The 22,391-nt window shown below is 41.2% G+C and overlaps 1 protein-coding gene across 3 annotated transcripts in view; it reads left to right on the top strand.

The window, feature by feature from the left end:
• The window catches only part of LOC137642638 (organic cation transporter protein-like), a 396,509-nt gene that overhangs the window by 304,742 nt on the left and 69,376 nt on the right, over window positions 1-22,391 (top strand). For all 3 annotated transcript variants that reach the window (XM_068375388.1, XM_068375389.1, XM_068375390.1), the window contains exons 10-11: window positions 3,604-3,711; window positions 8,051-8,235. In XM_068375388.1, the coding sequence (XP_068231489.1) occupies window positions 3,604-3,711; window positions 8,051-8,235 (293 nt within the window). The remainder of the gene's footprint in view (window positions 1-3,603; window positions 3,712-8,050; window positions 8,236-22,391) is intronic.

Below are 22,391 nucleotides of genomic sequence, written 5' to 3'. Positions count from 1 at the left end.
GTCACCTTTTCTTTCATAAACACGCTAGACTGTAGTAATAAACATGCAATGCAGCCATTTCTATCATTCAATAATTAACACAACCGTTAAAAACAGCCTAATCCATTCCAGAAACCACTATGAGATTATTCAATAATGTAGTTGTAGCCAAGTTATCCCCCCCAAGCCCAAAGAAAACGGTCCGTTTTCTTTACTACTGTATAAAAGTTACGGTACTGTATGTACGTAAAGCATTTAGATCAGTGAAGGTGTATTGTTACCTGTACGTACACCTAAATTAAGGATTGATACCTGTACACTCTGAAAAAAAGGTTACAGTTAATTAGTGTAACAAAAAAGTTGAAACTTACCTTTTGATTGAGACGATGTCCGATAGCGAAGTCGCGGCAGAGGAGGATGGCATAAGGCAGAAAACGTAACAAGTGACAGACTACGTACAGTAATTTACACACTTAACACATTAACACTTAAACTTTACGAAATAAAAAAATGGCAGAAACAATTAACACTTAACATTACGTATGGAAAACTATAAAATGAAAGAAAAAATTACTTTAACACTTAACGGTAACATAAAACTTAAAATTGAATTTTTTTTTTTTTTTTTTTGCTTTTTTATAACTTTACGTTTTTCTTATTTTCTAAATCTCTTCTACTTCTTCATCACTTTCTTTTTTCTGTTTCTTTTCTTTACTTTCACCTTCTAATTCTTCATCCCTTCCTCTTTTCTGTTTCTTTTCTTCACTTTCACCTTCGTCTTGGCCTACTAATACCGCTGGCCTCTTTAATAAGAAACTATCCATTGAAGCTTGTTTCTGCCTACTTTTCAACACATTTCTAAAATGCGTTAGGCAAACGTCATTGCAGTGTTGAAGCGCACGGTTGGTATAAACTTTTTCTGGATGTTCCTTTTCGACGTAGTCTGCCATTTTATGGAAACATGCAAGAATTTCCTTGATGTCTGCCATTTTCAAAGATGCAACATCCTCCTCATCACCGCTAGAGAGCTGCTCTTGAAAATCACTCACTTGCATCGTCTCCAACTCCTTCAAGTCGTCCGTCGTCAACTCCTCGTGGTGCTCCTCGATAAGTTCATCTATATCTTCCGCGCTAACTTCCAGCCCCATGGACGTACCAAGATGTACGATGTCAGCCACCTCAGACTGCTGAAATGGTTCAGGATCGTCAACGATCTCGGCTTCTCCTCCAGGCTTCCCGAACCCCTCGAAGTCTCGTGCAGAGACAGCATCAGGCCACAGCTTCCTCCAAGATGAGTTTAGGGTACGCCTCAAAACTTCCTGCCAAGCGAGATCGATGAGTTTGAGGCATATCACGATGTTGAAGTGATCTTTCCAAAATTCACGCAGAGTGAGGTTTGTACTCTCTGTGACTTGGAAACATCTCTTGAAGAGATGCTTCGTGTACAATTTTTTAAAATTAGAAATAACTTGCTGGTCCATGGGCTGGAGGAGAGGGGTGGTGTTAGGCGGTAGATACAGGACCTTTATGAAGGAATACTCGGCCAGAAGATATTCCTCGAGGCCAGGAGGGTGAGCTGGAGCATTGTCCAACACCAGCAGACATTTCATAGGGAGGCGCTTTTCTTCCAAATATTTTCGGACAGTCGGACCGAAGCAGACATTCACCCAATCAATGAACAGTTGCCTCGTTACCCAGGCTTTTGCATTCGCCTTCCACATCACGGGAAGGTTCTCCTTAATGACTTTGTGGGCTTTGAAGGCTCGGGGATTTTCTAAATGGTACACCAGCAGGGGCTTTATCTTGCAGTCTCCACTGGCATTTGCACAAAAAGCAAGGGTAAGCCTGTCCTTCATAGGCTTATGTCCGGGTAGCCTCTTCTCCTCCGCCGTGATGAATGTCCGACGAGGCATTTTCTTCCAGAAAAGCCCAGTTTCGTCGCAATTGAAAACTTGCTGCGAACTGTAGCCTTCCTGCAGAGTCAACTCGTCGAACGTTTTAACAAAGGCTTCGGCGGCCTTCGTGTCCGAGCTGGCTGCCTCCCCATGCCGTACCACTGAATGGATGCCAGTCCTTTTCTTGAACTTCTCGAACCACCCAGGAGAAGCCTTGAACTCTGGGGGTTCCTGCTGGGATGTTCCTTCTCCTGCTCCTTCTTCGGCCTGAGCACGCACGAGATCACCGAAAATGGCGGAGGCCTTCTGGCAAATTGTAGTCTCAGTGATGGTGTCTCCTGAGATCTCTTTCTCCTTGATCCACACAAGAAGCAGCCTCTCCATCTCGTCATGCACGTGCGTTCTCTTGTTGGAGAAAATAGTGACGCCCTTAGAAGGTGTTGCTGCTTTGATGGCCGCCTTCTGCTTCAGGATGGTGCCTATCGTAGACGGATTCCGGCCATACTCCTTGGCGATCGCACTTAAACGCATGCCAGACTCGTACTTTTTAACGATTTCAAGTTTCGTCTCCATCGAGAGCATCGTCTTCTTCTTCTTTCCTTCGGCAACATTCTTGGGACCCATGGCTACAGTAATACGTAATATAATACACTACGTAACGTTATATACAGTCTATGTATAGTAAACACTAATACAGTACAGTGCACAGTAACGAATGTTTATTAACGATAACACGTGGCGTACGAATGTACTGTATATTAACACTAAGTCAAACAAGCGAAAGCACACAATGTCTGTTAACGATACCGCGGTCGGAACGAAAAGAGAGAGAGAGAGATGAACGCCCGTGCGTAGGCAAGCTGGGATAGTTGCCGACCAATAGGAAAGCAGGATCTTATGGCGTCAGCTAGCGTCTGAGTAGGGAGATAACCAATGGGTGAGCGGGAGGCTGTAAGTGAGTCTACCCAAGTTCAAAGTCAGGCGGCGCGCGCTTTTTAAAATTACTCTCGGCGAAGAGTTGGGATCTCGTAAGGTTTTCGTATCCTGAAATTTTATCCGTATCCTGGGGCATAAAATTCTTCGAATCACTTTTCGCATCCTGAATTTTTCGTAAGCAGAAACTTTCGTATCCAGAGGTATCACTGTACAGTGTATTGTTAAACTACTATCCACGGTGTGGTAATGCCTTAGCAAATAATAATTTTACAGTAATTAGATAACTTCTTGAGAGTCTGGGGTATGCTCATGAGTTACTTGTTACTTGTCAAATCGATTTTCTTTATCTTGATTTGAAATATGGTAATTTAAAGCTAGTTTTGGGATTTACAAAATATTATGATTTTGTGTTACCTTGCTGGGAGTGAAGCCAGTTGGGAAGACTTTCTCAGGGTAAGGTAAGGATACGATGGCCTAAGGCGAATAGCCTCCTGAAACCACCCCACCCCCCACCCACCCACCCTTGTTGATAAGGTTACAGCTCCTAGGTTACGTTAGGTGGAGACTTTGGGTTAAGTGGTGTTCCTTTTTTTTCTGTCATTGTCATAATGGGATTTTCCAGTCAAAAATAGGAAATTTTACACCTGATTTGTCACAACCAACTACTAAGGCTCCCCAAAATTCTATATGTTATTCTTTTTAGTCATATTATTAGGTTCCAAATGCTCCTGGGCTTTAAATAAGTTTTAGAATTTATGTTCTCTTTCATTTATTTGATATTTTCTGTACACAGGATATTCATTGTCATGGTTATGCATGAGTTGGTTTGGAAGAAGGTGGACTATGATAATGTCCCTGATATTGGCTGGTATCTCATGCGGAGGGGCAGGCTTTTCAGCAGGTAAGTTATTTTTCTTATGTATGTGCATGTTATCTTTTGTAAAAATTTGTTTACCTATTAAGTAGGAAATCACAATCCAAAAATACTGCAGAACTGCAGCACCCTGTTTTTTATTTGATATTTATAATATTCAATATAATGAGTTTTCTCTTTAAGTAATTTTTTATACTTGCACAATATATAATAATTAATCCTAATGCCAGTAGCCATTCTTCACTCTATTAAAAAAAAAAGATAAGAATCTTTGTATGGAACTGTGCACTTCACAGTTCCTGCTGCGTGGTGTTTGGCTTTTGTATCACAGAAGCTACATGTGAGCCTGAGCTAAGGGCTGAAAGGGAGAGAGAGCTCTGTTGTTCCCACATTGCTGACCTTGGTATGTCGGTAAAGGGTAGTTATATTTTTCTACTCCATGGGTATTGTGCTAGAGAATGTAATAAAATGTATAATTAGATTATTATCCTACTTCCAGAGATTCTATTTGATTTATTTTTTTTGGTATTCTTGACATTTCCCATGACTGCAACACAGGCAGAACACAACTTTTCAGCACTGAAAACAATGAAAACTTTTCCAAGTTGTATTGTACCATGAATTCGGAAATACTAAATGCAGGGGCAGCGCTTTCAGTGGAGTAAAAATTCCTCAATTGCCATCTAGAGATCAAGGAGAAAATAGATCTTTTCTTTCAAATTACAGTAAAACAAGAAAAATAGATTTCATTTTTAATTGAATGGATCAAGCTTGAACAGTAACAATTTAGGTTATGGTAAGTAAAAATTGTTTGATTTTGTCCTTTTAGGATTCTATCAAGTTTCTAAATGCATTTTCTTTGACCTGGTTATTTCCTTTTGCACTGTTAAAAGAAAGGTTACACAGTTTTTGGAACAGCACCCCCAATGAATTTTGCCATGAGCCACCACTGATTGCATACATATATTTTTGGGCTCAGGCCATGTCGTCCTGATGGAAGGGTTCCTTTAGGTAGCCTTCTAAGGGACATTTGCTACAGTGATAATCCCAGAGAATTAAACCGAAGGTCTCCAGGATTCTAACTCCTGGTGCGACTATCCAATAAAGGATATCGCATAATATCAGGGGACGTATTCTAGATACAACACATGGCAATCTTCACCCCGAAATGCTGACGACAGTGAAGTGATGACAGCTTTGATCAAACAATACGGTAGTCGAATCTCGTCTCGCTGCGCGTACTTTGGGAATAGATATTTTTGCCTTTTAATAACATATCCTTTTAATAGTATTGTATCTACCCATGACAAGTGCTGAAAGTTTTACTAGAGTGGTAAATGTAAGATTATAGTCATTGAAAGATATTAGTTCATGTTTTACTTTATAATTGCATAGATTATTTTTATATTAATATCTGATTTTACATAACTTGTAAATATTTTATACACATGACTGATAACAGAAAATGAATGGGGAGGGTGAATAAGTCGTGTGGGGAGGGCCGAAGCCGAGTCAATAGCAAGGGACCACCGAGCTCCGCCGCCGGAGGAGTGCACCAGAATAACAGAAAGGTACGTGTTCCCAGCTCATGGTATGGCGGAGTTGTATAGGGGTTCAGACCAACTCCCAAGGCTGTAGCGGGGAGAGGATGGAACTAGGGGAACTAATGACGACTCGGGGCCATCCAAATAACCAATACAAAAGACTCACACACGACAGGACCTATAAAAACACTAGCCCCAAAATACACTAAAAGTAACCACAAGATAAACATGTAATTAAAAACAAAGCGCAATTCCCGCAAGGGGAAGAGAAAGAGAGAGAGAGAACCCGTGGTTGTATGAACAGAAAACGGGCACTCCAGCTCTCGTACTAGGTATAACTAACATAAATGAGAGAGAGAGAGAGAGGGAGACACGTGACCGTATGAACAGAAAACGGGAACTCCCGCCTCTCTCTCTCGTGGTTACTATAACAAAAAATAAAACGAACCTTAAATCAAATACATATAAAAGTCCATGACCAACAAAAAACAATAAAAAGAGACGAACGAAGAATAGCGAAACGAGAACGAACAAGAGTGAAAATTGACGAAATTATGATACTGCCAAACGGAATAACTCGACTATAACTAAGCCCCGAACGCTATTCTTGGTTCGGCCAGAATATGGACTCGTAAGCGATAAAAAGTACCAAGACTGAATAATATACGGTTCAAAATATAATAATATACAGTAAATGGCATAAGGCCTAAAAATATAAAGGATAATGAACCTAAGATGAAAAGAGTACCAACGGGCAAAACAAGTTAAACGTAAAATCGAAAACAAGAACAATGGCCGCCATCGTCCTGGAAGGCCAAAGCCGTACGCACTAAAAACACTAAAATAAACAAAGATAACACTAGCCCGGTACTAACAAACCTGTCAAAACAATCTATGGTACTTAACATTGGTGCAGGAGCAAGAAGAGCCTCGGTTATGATGAAATTACACAAAAACAGTGAAAAACCAAGCGCCACACAAAAAACAAAACGACGCTTACGAAGTCCAACAGAAGGATGTAGATCAGATGGCGCTAGCATCGGGCGTCGGTAGAGTGGTTCAGGTAAGGTAGCTAGGGCCTCTGTTATGGCCCTTCCCTTTGATGAAGGAATTACAGTATCTAAATGGAAGACAGCCTGTGAATAGTGGTTTTCACATGCCCCTGCTTTATACTGGGTGTTCGCGCGAGGGTAGTAACCTCTGCATTCCATACTCTAACTTTCTCTGGTATATTTGGAAGTATTTTTATCAGAAAAGTGTAAGGAAGGACCCTTTTCACCGGGCGTCACAGGTCGACCCAGAAGTATGATTTTACATAACTTGTAGATATTTCATACACATGACTGATAACAGAAAATGAATGATTTTCCCACTTTTTATTTTAATGACTGCAAGATTATATAAGCAAATAATTTGATTGAAATGGCTATGATGACTACTTTATTACTTTAGAGATTTAATTTGGTCTAATTTTACAAGTAAATAGAATTACAACAATTCCTTTCTTGATAATAATTTCCCTAACACATACAAATGTGGCAAAAATTTTGTGAAATTGTTGCAAAAATAAAAAGAAATATAAATTAATAAGATAATTTACATGCAAAGTGCAATACACAACAATGACCCAATGTCCCTGTCATTTTATACTGATCTTTCAAGATTATTTCTTACTTCCCCCTTTAAGTAAAAAGATTTTGCATTTTTTACAAGGGGAGAGACGTGGATGGCTTTCAATTCAAGAGACGGGTCCCCCTGCTAAACCTGGCAGAGGTGGGCGCTTATTGGACATGTAGCCTATCTCTGCTAGGAGTGGTATCTCATGAATCAGTCACAAAAGACCTAAGGGTGATCTTGCAGACAGAGCTCCAAAAGGTCGTGTTGTGCACATGCCATTCATGAAGCTCATACAACACCCCCTTTGCTTTTTGATCCTCCTTATTTTTTCTTCCCCGTTATTCATAAGGATCGTGAATATTCCTGAGGGAAATGGAATGTGTAGTGTCATCTTTGTCTTTGTCATCAGAGGGCATTATAGGAGGGCCAGTAGGTATTAGAGGGCCAGCATAAGGATGAGGAGGACCATTGTCTTTTTTGTAAGCAGTCAAAGAAGGGGGCATGGAGAATCTTGGAGCCAGTACAAGGCCATTCATCTTCCTTGTAGTAGAAAAGGAAGCAAGCAATCATTTCATGAAACTTACGAAAGGAAAACTTTTTTCCTATTTCCTACAGACAGACATACTCGCAAATGAATAATGATTTATCAACTGGCTGAAAAAGGTAACACCCCCCCATATACGATAGTCAAAATACAGCCTCACGACCTTTGGCTCTTCATGGTCATTTCTTTATAGACAAATCTGCCTCCAGGTTTGACTGTTGGACTGTGGACGAATTGCCAGTTGCGCTGGTGCAGTAGGCATTCGTTATCAGGCTAAATTGCTTGATTTCTTTCCAGTGCATGACAATGTTGTTGTGGTTCCTCTTCAACGCCATCGTACTATGACACAAGGATTCATAATTTGCCATGACGTTCAGTGCACCTCTCATGAGGTGGAGAGTGCCAATACGTTGATTTGTATTCTCATACAGCTTTAGCACGAGCCTAATAGGGTTCTAAAAAGTTTCCAGGAAAACAGTAACTTTTTTATTTCATTTTTGTGTAACTATGTATATCTGGAATCAAGTACTGTACAGTTTTGAAATTACGGGGTACCTTTAAAAGGTCAACTACAATTTTAGTGCTTCAGCTATAATGATATAGAAGTTTATGCAGTACTGTATTTATGCCATGTTGTAATTATTATATTTTTGATTTTCAGAGTACAAGAAGGATTATGTTATCATTCCATTCCTGTTTGGGAAGTGCTTCATCACTTGCACATTTTCAACAGTGTACATGTTTACAATGGAAATGTTCCCAACACGAGTTCGAAGCACGGTTCTTGGTCTTTGTTCGACTTTTGCAAGAGTTGGTGCAATGTTAGCACCATTTTCTTCATCTCTGGTAAGTAAAAAGTTAATTATATTTCACAGATAATTATTATTTACTCATGCATCATCTAACATTAGAACAAATTTTTAGCTTGATTTATGGGAATCGCACACGAAAGAAAATTTAGATTGTTTGGTGAATTCTTATACTAGATTTGTAACTCTTGATTTTGATTCAAGTGACAATAATAAAGCTGAAATTTTAAAGACCCACAGCAAAATCTGGGAAAATTTGTTGTAGAAATATATCAAATGGCATTCTTCTTAGTATGTCAGCCATGAGTCTGTAATGCATGTATGCATTATCTAAACTTTTTTAAAAAATTCATGATTTCATATTTTTGTGAATGACATTAATAAGAGATTAATTGAGCGTACCTTACATAACTTTCAGAGAAGTGCTGTATGTATATAACACTTATGGCGGGTAAAATATTGTAAAAAAAATTTGTTAAAACGGCTCTATTCTTGAAACTTTCAAGTTTGTTGCAGTTGATATTTATGTAGAATAAAGTAAATTAAAAACTGGTATACAAAAGTAAAATAACTATTATTCACTTAGAAATAGGAAAATTTCTTTCATTGTTAGCAAAATAAACTATGACTTCAATAGTCATTATCATTCTTTTCCATGTCTTGCTATGGAATATCTCAATTTCCATCCATAGTTTTTGGTATTCCATATCATTTGAAAATGACAAACACAAAATTTGGATGCCTTCTTTACCCATATACATGGTATCAGCCAAGTTTTACCCTTGTATGTAAATTTTATTCTGCCTTCGGGCATCCAATCATTCCATTTTTTTTTTATTGTACAGTATAATTTTAGGGTTTAATTGGATGATACATCAAAATCACAAGGGATAACAGCTATATCGCTGTTTTGTTTCTAAATTGAGTTTATGCTATGTACTTTCAATACATCCCAAACATATTGCAAATTGGCAATTTTTTTTTTTTAATCTTAAATCACCTAGTGTTGATCTCCAAACATTTATCCTCCAAATTTTTCAACCACCTTCATGTTTCATCCTTTGGATGAGCATGGACAGGGACTGTGCCAGGGTCTTTACCTTTGAGCATTTATTACCATTTAAAAATTACCATAATGCCATCTGCTATGCACTTTGCATCAACAGTAATATGAGCCTTTTCATATCTCTTAGTCTTCATAAAAACCGCTTCATCTCCAGATAGATCAGCTGCAGAATTAAAAGCCATGTTAAAGGAAAGAGGGTGTCTTATCAGTTTTGTTGGTAAATGATAGCTTGCACTTAGTGTTATCTGAAACCTCATAAAACTAATAGCATTGGGATGTTTCAGGTAACATTAGTTATTAAAAAAGTATCCTCATCTTATTCATTCACATTTCTCCCTACTTCAAATAGCTTATGAGCATCCCCAGCTTTGCCACAACAGTCTTAAATTCTGCTCTGCAAATTCATTGTTAATCATTTTTATCAATACTTTTCATCTTCTCAAAATATAATTCCTTGATATTTTTCGTTTCCAAAGTGATATAGGAAATAATGATTGCATAGGTAGTTTCTTGCCAACTTCCTGTAAGTGGTTGAGCTTATTCTTCATTTTGTAATCGAATTCTGTCGTTTCTCCTCTATTTTTTAATTCAGTATACTTGGTTGTTTCTGATCTTTTGTTTTAGTTTTTATTTGTTCATGATATATTACTACTATTGAGTGTCAACCACTGCATGATCTATCTGGTATGTAATGATAATTGATAGACTGTTAGGTACCTTTGTTTTAGTTTTGTGTAAGGTTTAATGTTGTTTTTTTTTATCTTACTTGCTAGATTATCAGGTTTTTAGCATAATCATATGTAGCCCATAATTGGTATTTATAATCTTTACTTTAAAGTAATTTTTCCCAAAGTAATTGTTTGTTCTGTTTACTACACTATATATACTTAAACAGTATTTCTATTTTGTATGCGTTACTTTTGCCCTCTTGTCAAATGTTTGCATTGCCACATTACAATGTTGTGTTGTGGTACTTAATTTTTAATTAATGTAAATTTACCTAAGCAATTTATTTATGTTTGCTAGGTAGGGTGTGATGTAATTTCATGTCATTTCTGGAGATCAGCATTGCCCTCCCAGTCTTACTTGTGATATTTGCAATGACTGGTCTGCTGAACAATGGGCACAATATGACAACCGAAGGATGTACTGTGAGTTGAAAGACAAGCACTCTCCTTCCAAAGCTCTAGCATTTTATGCATTTTTATCTTTAGTTTCCTGTTTTGCAAATGGATCATTGACTTTCATCAAAATTAAGAACATTAATCCTCTAGTGATGTTCTATTCTGCGTGATGAGTTGATGGACTCCCAAACCCTTGTGGCTCAGGTAATTGGTTAAACTCCTGCTGTGCATGGTGGCTGGTTACACCCCCCTATTATACCTGTTTCAACAGTCGTACTTTCTAACTACCACCCCATTACTGCTTTGAGTATTTGAATTACTGATGAAGAATTCGGCATTTGACCAGTTGCAGGAACATCATTTTTTATCTATGTCTGGTTATCTTCATCAAGTCATAGAAGCTGCTTTATACTGTAAGTAATCCCTTAACATTTACTTGTTCCCATAATAACAAACCTTACATTATTTATGTGGATATACTCTCGGCAGAGCTGGAAGGTAGCCATTAGACTAAAAGTGCTAGGTGGCAACCCTACCTAACCACTGTAGTGGGTAGGTAAGGGGTGGCTGGCGATACCCAGCCACCTATATCTACTCACACATCGGTGATCTACGTCACTTATTTCTTTTGGATTGAAGAGAGTGGACGCCTTCTCTCTTTTCTCCTTAAGGCTTAGCCATTGACTCTGCTTATGCTTATTGCTTTTTCTCTTTCAGGTGTGACTTTGATTCTTCTCTGATGATCCCATGCAAACCTGTCCTGGTTGTGGGAGTGCCCATTATGCCAACTTCATGTCGTTGGTTGAGACCGACCCTCACTCTTTGTGTCCGACCTGTCAGGGGCGTTGTTTTGAGCAGGGCTCGCTCTGTGATGAGTGTAGGGAGTGGCTTGCCTCCCAGTGTGAGAAATACTGGCGTCGCAGGAAGAAGAAGGCTAAGCGGGATCTTTCTCCCCAGGGGTGAAGCAACTATGAGCCTCTTCTTCACACACCCCTAAATCTCTTCCCAGAGCTCCTCCTTGCTTGTCTTCCTCTGGGGAACAATGGAGTGGGAGCGCAGACTGTATAACTCCATGGCAACCTCTGGGTACTAGGGACATTGTTGCTTCCCCAGGTGGGGCCCCTTCTCCTCCAGCTGCCGGGAAACCATTTTCCCTTGCAGATATGTTACAGGCGTGGCCGTCTCTGGGGGTTTCTGCTCTCGCTTCGAAGGAAGTACTGCTGCAACTCCATCAGCGTGGCACCAAGAAGGACCTTTTGCCAGAGCCTTCAACATCTTTTGATCTGGACGTATGCGAGGTCCATCTTTCACCCTCTCCTGGCCCTTCCACGCATGGACGAGGTGATCGCTCATGTTTGCCCCTCCAACAGCCTCCTATTGAGGACGAACCCGCTTGCCATCCTGAGACTTCGTCGTCTTTTAACCTGCAGCCCTTTGTTTCTCCCCACAGGAATGGTTCCAGTACGCATACTAACCTCCTGCCTGCTGTAGACACTGATGATCTTTAACTGGCCAGGGTTCCATCTGCTAGCTGATTGCAAGGACGAGACTCTTCTTCTTGTCCTTCTGGACGGTCTTCTTCAGGTTGTCATTCGTGACAACCCAAAGATCATTTAAGGGATCGCAGGTCATCACGATCTCGGCGCCCTTCCTCGTGAAGACGTTCTAACTCTAAAACTTCACGCTCACAAGACCGCAGATTATCACGGTCTCAGCGTTCTTCTTCTAGAAGGCGTTTTGTCTCCCGAGCTGAAAGCTGATGATTGCGAGCTAAAGACTCGCATTCATGAGCTAGACGCTCGTCTAGATCTGGATGTTCCCGTTCTCAATTTCGACGATCTCGATCACGAGGGCGACGTTCACGTTCACGAGAGCTACGCTCACGATCATGAGGATGGGACATACGTTCACGAGGGCAACTCTTACGCTCGTGTGGTCGACGATCACGATCATGATCATGAGGGCGACATTCCCAATCACAAGTCTGATGCTCACGATTACAAGCAAGGCACTCAAAACATTCCCACCGTTCACGAGTTCAATGCTCACGGTCACGAGAAAGGCACTCAAAATATTCCCGCTGTTCACAATCACGAAGTAGGGACTCACGATATTGAACAGAACATTCACGATCGAACCGTGCGTTAACGATCAAGACCTAAGCATTCCTCTCCTCGGGCAAAAGGTAGGTGCTCGCGCTCAACGTCCACAAGGCACTCTACAGTTCGAACCTCTCCTCAACAACCTTCGACCGATCCTGGACTTCCTGATGAACAATTCTCAGAAAGGCTACACCCAGCGCCCTTCTCTGCCTGGGATACGTTCGCTCTCCAACGCGTTCCACCGTGGTGAGATGCTCCCCAAAGCTTCAGGTCATCCCGGTAACAAGGCCCTCATCTACGCCGCTAGCTAGCGGGAGTGGTCGTTCAGCATCACTTGAGCCCTTAGGGCTTCTCCCTTCTCAATCGGCACCAGTCGCTCCTGAAATGGGCACTGCCGCCCATCAATCACACCTATTAACATGTGAATCTCGTGATTTCACACGTGAATCTGCAGTTCTCACGTGTTTTACGAGTAGAGGTACCGAAATCACGAGCGACCTCGGTCCCAACACTTTCGCCAACTCCTCCGGCAGAGACTACCTCTTGTTTTAGGCCAACCCCCTTCCCTGAAGTGTTAAAAAAACCACCAAACAAGTTTGCCAATGTTCCAATCTCGCCCAATCGACCTCTTTGTCCATCGAAAGAGGACCTCTTAATGCCCATGAGACTATATCCTGGGTCATCGCTGGCACCCTCACACCTTCCCATCAAAAAGCGTTCTCTTCTCCCGCGAACCCCAAAGGAAACCCCAGACTTTTTAAGAGGAGATGAGCTTCCCTCTTGGTTTGATACTCTGGTATCTACCCTCCAAAAGTCCTTGGGTGTGCTCCTCCACCTCTGCAGCCTCAACTTGCCCAAGTCAGTGCTACTCCTTGAATTCTTTTGGAGAGTTTGGAGTCGGGTTTCGCCCCGCCAGGGTAGTCTGGATCCTAGGAGGAAATCCGCTCAGGGTAGCAATGCCTCTAAAGCACAGCGGTCTTCACCAACTAGACCCATTGCTGAGCAAAGGGTGCACTCTGCCACAGAGCAATCTCTAGATCATCTTCCCTTAACTCTGATTAAGGCTAGGGATTCTCTAACAACGAGGCAGAAGAGGAGGATGAAATGCAGCACCACCGCATGCGGATCTCATCCAATCCTGAACAAGTAAGGATCTTGGCTCGCCCAGCAAAATCTCTGTCCATCCCTTCTGGCCTCAACAGATAGAGATGGTTCCCCCTGACCAACGACCAGTCTCAAAACCACCAGCAGAAGACGAATCCCCTATCCCAGAGTCCAGCATGTCAAAGGGACCACAAGCTCCTCCAAACCCTTCCATCCTGGGAGAGCGTTTTCCTCCATGGAGGGAGTTGAAAAACTCAAAGATGGTTCCCAAGAACGCTAAGGCAAGGGAATCTCGTAAACTAGACGTGGATAGAAGATCCCCTGAGGCAGGTGTCTCTCACGACCCTGTTGAAGACTTTGACTTACCCCAGGTTCCTATGGATGAGAGCTTGGAGGTAGATGATGCTTTGGATACGGACGAAGAATATCTCCCAAGGGCAGTTTCCACTCTGAACAGGAGTGTAAGGAGTTGGAACATGCCTTCTGGCAGGTTCTTGCTTGTTTGAGGGCCATAAACAAGCTGTTCTATCCTGGTACTAGCTCCCATAGAGACTGACAGCTGCCAGGAGGAAAGCTATCTCTCAGATAGTAGAAACTAATAGTTCCCTAAGAGCAGGTTCCTTGTCAAGATCGCTTCCACTTCCTTTCATTCTTCAAAGAAAGTACTATGAGATCGAGAACGAACCCTACCTGTCCCTGACTCTCGACCCCTCTGTGGAATCTCTCACCAAGGGTCTTCCGACTCAGACTTTCTCCTCTCTGAGAGCTTTGCTTTCAGCAGCTGAGCTCCTCAACCTAGAACAAGGCATGAAGTACGCCATGCAGGCTGCTTCATTGCTCGACCTAAGGTTGGGGTCTTAAGGCTATATTGTGCACTCCGAAGATTTGTCTAAGGAGTCCACAAGAAAGTCTTTGGAGTCTTTATTTTGTTGGGTACCTGTATGCTAGAGTTCCTTTCACATCATGTAGTCAACTTGTGGGTAATGGCCATCCTTATGTGACGGGATACCATAATCGGGAGATTCTAGAGGTAGGTACCGAAGGTGGAAGTAACACACCTGAGGAATTCAACTCTCGAGGGATCTTCACTTCGTCCCAGGAGAGATAGAGAAGGCAGCTGATATCTCCTCCACAACGCGATGACTTCCCTGTTCTACGGAAGGCCTTTTTAACCTTCCAGGAATCAGGCTAGCCCCTCTATCCCGTCGACTTCTTGGTTCTCCAGACCTTTCTTTCCTTCAGAGGAAAGAAAGGAGGTAGAGGAAGTAGCCGAGGTGGCTGTTCCCCACTAGGGAGGGCAATCCTCATCACCAACTACCCGTGGGAGGATGCCTGCAATACCTCTGGCAAAGGTGGCAGCACCAGGGGGTGGATCCCTGGACAATCAAGGTGATTGGCGTAGGGTATCGCATTTCGTTCATTCAATCTCTCCCTCCTCTGATTCAGGATCCAATTTCGTGAAGCTTTTATACGAGGGGATCCGTAAAGGACCTGGCCCTCCGGGGCAATGCCCAGACCATGCTTCAGAAGGGCATTCTCCTGGAGGTTGTTGATGGGTTGCCAGGCTTTTACAGTCTAACTCTTTCTTGTGAAAAAGGTGTCTGGATACTGAATACCAATCATAGATCTCTCGTCTGTAAACAAGTTTGTCCAACAAACTCCGTTCAGGATGCAGACGGAAGACACGGTCATCCAGGGGGTAAAACCATGGGACTTCATGTGCACATTTGATCTCCAGAACGCATAATTCCAGATCCCAATCCATCCATCTTCAAGGTAGCAATACCAATTCAAGATTCTCTGTTTCGGTCTTGCAACAGTACCTCAGGTCTTTACCAGGGAGTTCGCCCTAGTGGCATCTTGGGTTCACAAGAACGGCATTCTTCTCCTAAGATGCCTCGACTATTGGCTGATTGTAGCAGACGCGGAGATGACCCTTTTTCATCACCGAAACAGGCTTCTAGAGTTTTGTCAAGATCTAAGAATCGTGATAAATCTCACGAAGTCATCACTGCTTCCATCTCAGAGACTGGTTTATCTTGATATGATCATAGATACCAACAACTAGAAAGTTTTTCCATTGGACGACAGAGTACACAGGCTGAGAGAAATGGCAAGACCCTTCCTCAGATGGGAAGACTTGCCATCCCAACAGTGGTTATGTCTCCTAGGTCACCTAACCTCCCCACTATATCTAGTTCCAAACGGCCGCCTCAGGATCAGATTCCTGCAATGGTGGCTGAAGTCCATGTGGAACCAATATTCCGACTCCCTGGACATTCTAGTCCCTATTACCCTACTATGGTGGATGGCAGATGAAAACCTTTGCAAAGGGCAGGATCTTCTCGTCCCTCCTCCATGGTCTGAGTCAAAAAAGGTACCATCACATAAACCTTTTGGAAATAAGAGCAGACTTTCTAGCTCTCGTCAGTTCCATCAGTTGCTGGCGGGCCACTCTATGGTGCTGATGAGTGACAACACCACAGTGGTGGCTTACATAAACAAACAAGGTAGTACCTTTTTCAACCCCTATGCCATCTTGCTGTAGAGATTCTACAATGGTTAGAAGAACATATGGTGTCCCTATCAGCTCGCTTCATTCCAGCCAAGAGGAATGTGCTGGCAGACAATCTGAGCAGAGAGACTCAGATAGTGGGCTCTGAATGGTCTTTGAATCCTCTGATAGCCAACAAAGTCCAGACTTTGTGGGGTTCCCTGACTATGGACCTGTTCGCAATGTCGTTGAACTTAGGCTCCAGCTGTCCTGTCTTGGACCCTCAGGCTCTATAGCAAGAAACATTCCAACAATGGTGGGACAGCAGTGACATATACGCATTTCCCTCATTCTTTCTGATGAGAAGATTGCTCATCAGGTTCAGAGCATCCAAAAACTCGATAATGACCCTCATATGGCATCATACAAAATGGTTCCCAGATCTTCTGTAACTTCAAGTAGATCTCCCGAGATAAAAACAGTCATACCTCTCTTCACGAAAGAATCTGCTTACGAAATTTTTATGCGGCGAAACGAGATGCGAATATTTTATGACTCATTTTGTAAAAAATGCTTCATTTTAAGAAAAGAGATTTGCCAGCCAGCCTGGAATAAAATAGTAACCCAATAAAAAGTTGAAGAAAATGGGTTTAGACAATAGAAAATGTAGCTGTAGTCTGTAACAGAGGTAACTAAATCAGTACAGTAAATATGGTATTGTATATTTTGTATATGTACAGTATGGTACTGTATGTATTGTATTATTTTCCATTAATTATTATATTATGTTGTAATAACTTAATTTACATGTATTAACAGTTAGTTTAGGTATATTGAATGGTTCAAATGCATTTGGCTGTACAGTATTTCATTGTGGTTATACTGTAGCTTTATTATAAGATTTAATGTGGTGTTTTGTAGGGTTTTGAAAAAATTCGGCAATATACATGTGAAATGTGACTCGCAACACGAAAAAATCACTTTACAAAAACCACCCCTGAACGAATTAATTTTGTGTTGTGAGGCATTACTGTACCTTCAGAACCAGATCTACTCAAACAACCATATGAGAACATCGATCACAAGACCGTCTCATCTCTACGGCTTTACGCCTGGAGACTGTCCAGCATCTCTTCACTCAGAGAGGCTTTTTGCAACAAGCTGCAAAAATAATGTTTGGTTACTTGCAAAAGTGGATAGTGTTTTGTGGTTGATGTCGTGGAAGGAATATCTCTCCACTCGATCCCACTACTCCAGTAATAGTGGAGTTTCTTGTATATCTTTGGGAGGAAAACCCCTTTCAGTCTCGGCGGTGAAAAGCTATCGCTCAGCCTTAAGTCTCACCTTTAAACTGAAAAGAGTAGACCTCTCATCTTCGTTGGAACTTAACTTACTCATACGGAGTTATGAGATCACTTGTCCCAGTCAGAGATAAGACCTCCTCCTTGGAACGGGATTCGTGTTTTTATATTCTTAAAAGACCCTCCATATGAACCATTGCGCCATGCAACAGATCGTAATCTCATTTTGAAGACAGTGTTCCTATTCGCTTTAGTGAACTTCAGGTCTTTCATATGACATCACCCATTCAAGGGGATGGGGAAGGTGACAGTCGGCTTTGTCCCTGAATTCATTGCAAAGACTCAAAATCCTGGGGTACTGGACCCTAGATTCAGGCCCTTACAGATTAAGAATCTACGTTCTCTAATCAATGACCCAGATCAATTGTTACTATGCCCAATGAGGAGTTTGAGACATCTTAAACACACTGCAGCAACTAGGCCCCGACTAACATCATTATTTGTTAGTTCAGGTAGGATTAAGAGGAGGATTACAAAATACACTTTCAGCGTGGATTTGAAGTCATAGTCAATGCTCTGAATTGTGAACCTTCCTTCAGCTCGAAAACCTAGAGCTCATGATGTCAGGGGCATCAGTACGTCCCTGCCATTCAAGCGCAATTACTCTGTGTTGTAGGTATTACAAGCGGGCCTTTGGAAGCATCAGACTACCTTCACCACCCACTATCTCCAAGACGTGACCCACAGGAGATTCAATATGTTTACTATCGGTCCTGTGGAGGCTGCACAATAGGTGGTTTAGATAATACCTAGGGTTCCTTGTTGGACAAGCAGCAGATGGTTTAGGGCATTGGTTACCCAGGTTAAGTCTGGGATGAATGAAACAATGTCTGGCCTTTTCTTTTCTTCATCTTCCCCTCCCTTGGGGTACAGCATCATGGTTCCCTCTGCAAGCTGGCTTCAACCTCTGCAGGTAATAACCACTTCCCTTGTGTAATGTATTATAGTTTTAAAATTATTAACTTATTAACTTGTACACGTCTTCATTGCTTCCCGTGAGGTAGGCATTGGGAAAAGTCAATTTATATGTGTAAAGTTCCAATTTAAAAACTCAGGACATTCTTACCTAGACGTTCATTTGCTATCTCTCACAAATACTGGTATTGCTCAGGCCACTATCATTCTGACTTTGCATTGATAAGCAAAGTAGCTAGGTTTCCCTCAATTACAGTCTAATACTGTACTAGGTAAACCCAGGTCAATAACTAAGGCAGTAGTCGGACTTACACCCACCTAAGGGAGTCATCCACATAAATAACGTAAGGTTTGTTAGTATGGGAACAAATGACAAATTCGGAGATAATTTGTATTTTCCCTTAGCTAATACAAACCTGATGTTATTCATATCAATTATCCCACCATCACCTGTCTCCTAATAAGTCCTGCATGCAATCAAAAAGTGATGTAGTTTAGTTCACCGATGTGTGAGTAGATATAGGTGGCGGGGTATCGCCCAGCCACCCCATACCTACCCACTACAGTGGTTAGGTAAAGTTCCCACCTTGTACTTTTAGTTTAATGGCTACCTTCCAGCTCTACCGAAAGTATATCCACATAAATAATGCCAGGTTTGTATTACTTAGGGACAAATACAAATTATCTACAAATTTGTCATATTTATGAAATTCATTATTCACTTGGAGGCTCAAGAATTCCTTTTATTAGTTAATTTTTGGGTATTCACAGAACAACATTCACAATTATATTTCAGCAATATAGGGCAGTGCCTAAGTTAAAAAGACATAAAGCCATTATTACAAAGGTGCTTAAGAATTCTCTTCTATAATGTTATCAGTCTCCTTAACCTGGCTGCTTTTAGAAGAGAGCTCTTCAACTATTATTGTATAACACCAATACAGGAGGGCACCTTAAAAGAAAAGACATAGAAGCAATAGTATTCACAGTTACATGATAAGTAATATAAGACAGCATTCACAATTATGTAGCAGAAGTGCCTTAAAAAGTATGGTCCTGTTATATAAGAGAATTATTCCACGAATCTTCCCTTCAAATCATGATAAAAATCCTGTTTTTGAGGTCACTGTGTGATGACAATGTTTTTTAGGCACTGCCCTTTATTCTTTGTTACATAACAGTGAATGCTATTACTCTAATGTCTGTTCTGTGGAGACAAGGGTATGCATTTCTAAGTTATACTTTATAAGGAAAAGGGGGGTCTGGGAGAGTTATTAAAAGAGCAGTACTATTCACAGATTTATAGTAGTTGCTTGTGTCTTTTAACTTATTTCTGCTGATGATGCTTCTGTGTTTGATTTGCCTATGTAAGTTTGTTCTTTGATGCCTATCCCTGCTTCTGTACCTGGTTCTCTGCTGACTGCTTCTGCATTTACCTCTTTTGCTACTGGACTTCCTGCTTGCCTGGTAGCTGTAATTTTCATCATGCATGCTCCTCTAGTATTCCTTTCACTTATGGAAAAGTTTTGACTCCTATTGCTTTGGTTCTTTCTCTATCTGTCACACAGGTGCTACCTGCACTTTTTCAGCCACCCCTTCAATCAGTGATGCCCTCAGACTCTGTTGCACCGCGCCTCCTATATCTGTGATGCCTACCTTGCCTTCTGCTTCTGATGGTTCTGCAATACAGCTTTTGCAGTCTATCACATTACTTTGTCTGGGGTACTGGGTATGTGAACATTCATGGAGAGACAGGATGTGAACTGCTTTGTTACCTGGCAGTGAAAATTTATGTATAGCCAGGGGCAATTGACATGGACTCTTCAAGGTTTGTGCAATAAAGACAGGACATTGTAACAGGCTTAGTAGAGGGGATTAGATTCTGCATTTGGAGTGTCTTTGGATCTAAAATATTGCAAGGCTCTTTGGTGGCATGAAGCACAAGCTCCCAATGCTTTATTTGTTAGTACCAAGTGGATTCATCCTGGAATCTGGATAGATGACACCTTTCATAGGTATAATAATCTTGAGACTAATCCTTCCTTCCATTTTTCCCAGTTTTTGTAAGTCTTAGACCATCCAAACTTGCCTGTATAACACTCTTACCTCGTCTGCTGTCATAGCAGGATGCTGTTTGTATCCTCTATACCTGCTAGCCAGTTAGCATAGGACCATGCCAACCTGGAAGAAAGTTGTGAAATAGCACAAATTTCATGCAGATCTAGGTAATGTGGGACTTTATATATGGACATTGTTGAGGGAGGTTTTAGAGTCTGAGTCTATTCAGAAGTCATTATTGCAGCCACTATCGATTCTTGCTGACCCTCATCTGTCAATCTTTACCACACTTTTAGGCATATTTTTTGTCATTGTAGTAAAAGGGCATGATCCACTCTATGCCTGTTTCTGTGACTGGACACTCCTTTGGTCATCTATAACTTGGCGACTGTATTCAGAGGTTACAAAGTATCCCTCTTCTAAGTGCTAGAGGTTTTGAGGTATAAGAATTTTCTTTCATTTTAAGGAAAATATTTTTCATAAAATGATCCAGCATCCAAGGTGAAACCTCTTATTAGACATCTGGAGCTCTGCCAGTATCCAAATAAAACCATTTCAAGATATTCTTGTACCACATCTTATAATTAAGATTGCATTTTTTAGCTTTAGTATCTTCAAGTCATGCCAATCAATATCATATGCTCTTTGGCAGTGTCAGATAAACTAGATGTTGCTCATCAGTTAATTTGCTGTTTGACTAGATATCATTGCCAAGTCCCAGACAACCTCATTTCCCATTCCAACTTTGGCTATCAGTGCAATGCCAATGATGCTGTTAACCCTATATGATGCTACTTCAATAGAATCAAACACACAGGATGTGTCGATTAAGTACTCGTTTTATCAATATATCAACAAAGGAATTATATCGTCAAGAACACTGATTTTAACTGTTTGAGGTAGGCAAACTTAGAGATCTTGAGGAAAGGTGTTTGGGCTTGAGATTAGGTCCATCTCAACTATTAGCTTTCAAGAGCAGTATTAAGGGTCTTCTCAACTACCTAGTTTCTAAGAGCAGTATGTAGGGCCCTCTCAACTACCTAGTTTTCAAGAGAAATATTCAAGGCCCTCTCAACCTCTTAGCTTTAAAAAGGAATTTTGAGATTTTAGCATTTAAGCTACAAGTATTGTTAATCTAGGCACATAAAAGTGTCAGCTGGCCTTTGCCACATTTTATGTTTGCAATGTTATACATAATTGGGAGGATTTGTATTCTTTAATTGTTGCAAGACAAAATTTATAAGCAATGAAATATATATTGCAGAACTCTTTTGCTATGTAAGTGCGCTTACTTGTTCATGCGCACCAGTTTGTATGCTACTATAAGAGCCCTTACCTTTTTGCGTGCACTAACTAATGTGCCACTATGAGCACTCCTGCCCTCACCTGTTTACACCCGCCCACAAGTCCCTCTTAACGTGAGAATGTCTTGATATAGTCATTGGGCGTCAGCCCAGCGTACCATTTTTGTGTTGAAGTCTTGAGACAGGCAAGAGGGCTACCCACCCTCACCCTATCTCTTGCTGTTATGCTTGCCATCATCAGCGAGGAAGCCTGCTCCTCCCTTTACTCCTAGAGGTCCATGTATTCATTACTCAACCGACGCAGGGGAAACTATCCCTACATCGAAGGCTAAGGGCAGGGAAAACGGTGTTTTACAGTATCAGCGTTATGGTGTACCTATCAAGACAATGTGTGAAGCCTCCTATAATTAATTACTGTTTAATAGCGGGGCTTCTTAAGTAATCATGATTAGAATGTTCTTTAATATTACAGTAACATAATTAATTCCTAATTCATCTCGATCAGAACTGCTTGGTTTACAAAACACGCCATAAGAACTTCCTATATGCACTCGGTTTGACTCTATTAACTAGTATTTCTATGTTTGATTGTACTTGTTCACGGAGTCAATATCATTTATCTGTCTCTTTCTCTCTCTCGTATTTAATAGAATAAACCTGTTCAT

Source organism: Palaemon carinicauda, chromosome 6 (assembly GCF_036898095.1).
Source record: "Palaemon carinicauda isolate YSFRI2023 chromosome 6, ASM3689809v2, whole genome shotgun sequence".
In the NCBI taxonomy this organism is placed as follows: Eukaryota; Metazoa; Arthropoda; class Malacostraca; order Decapoda; family Palaemonidae; genus Palaemon; species Palaemon carinicauda.
This window is presented reverse-complemented; position numbering and strand designations above follow the sequence as displayed.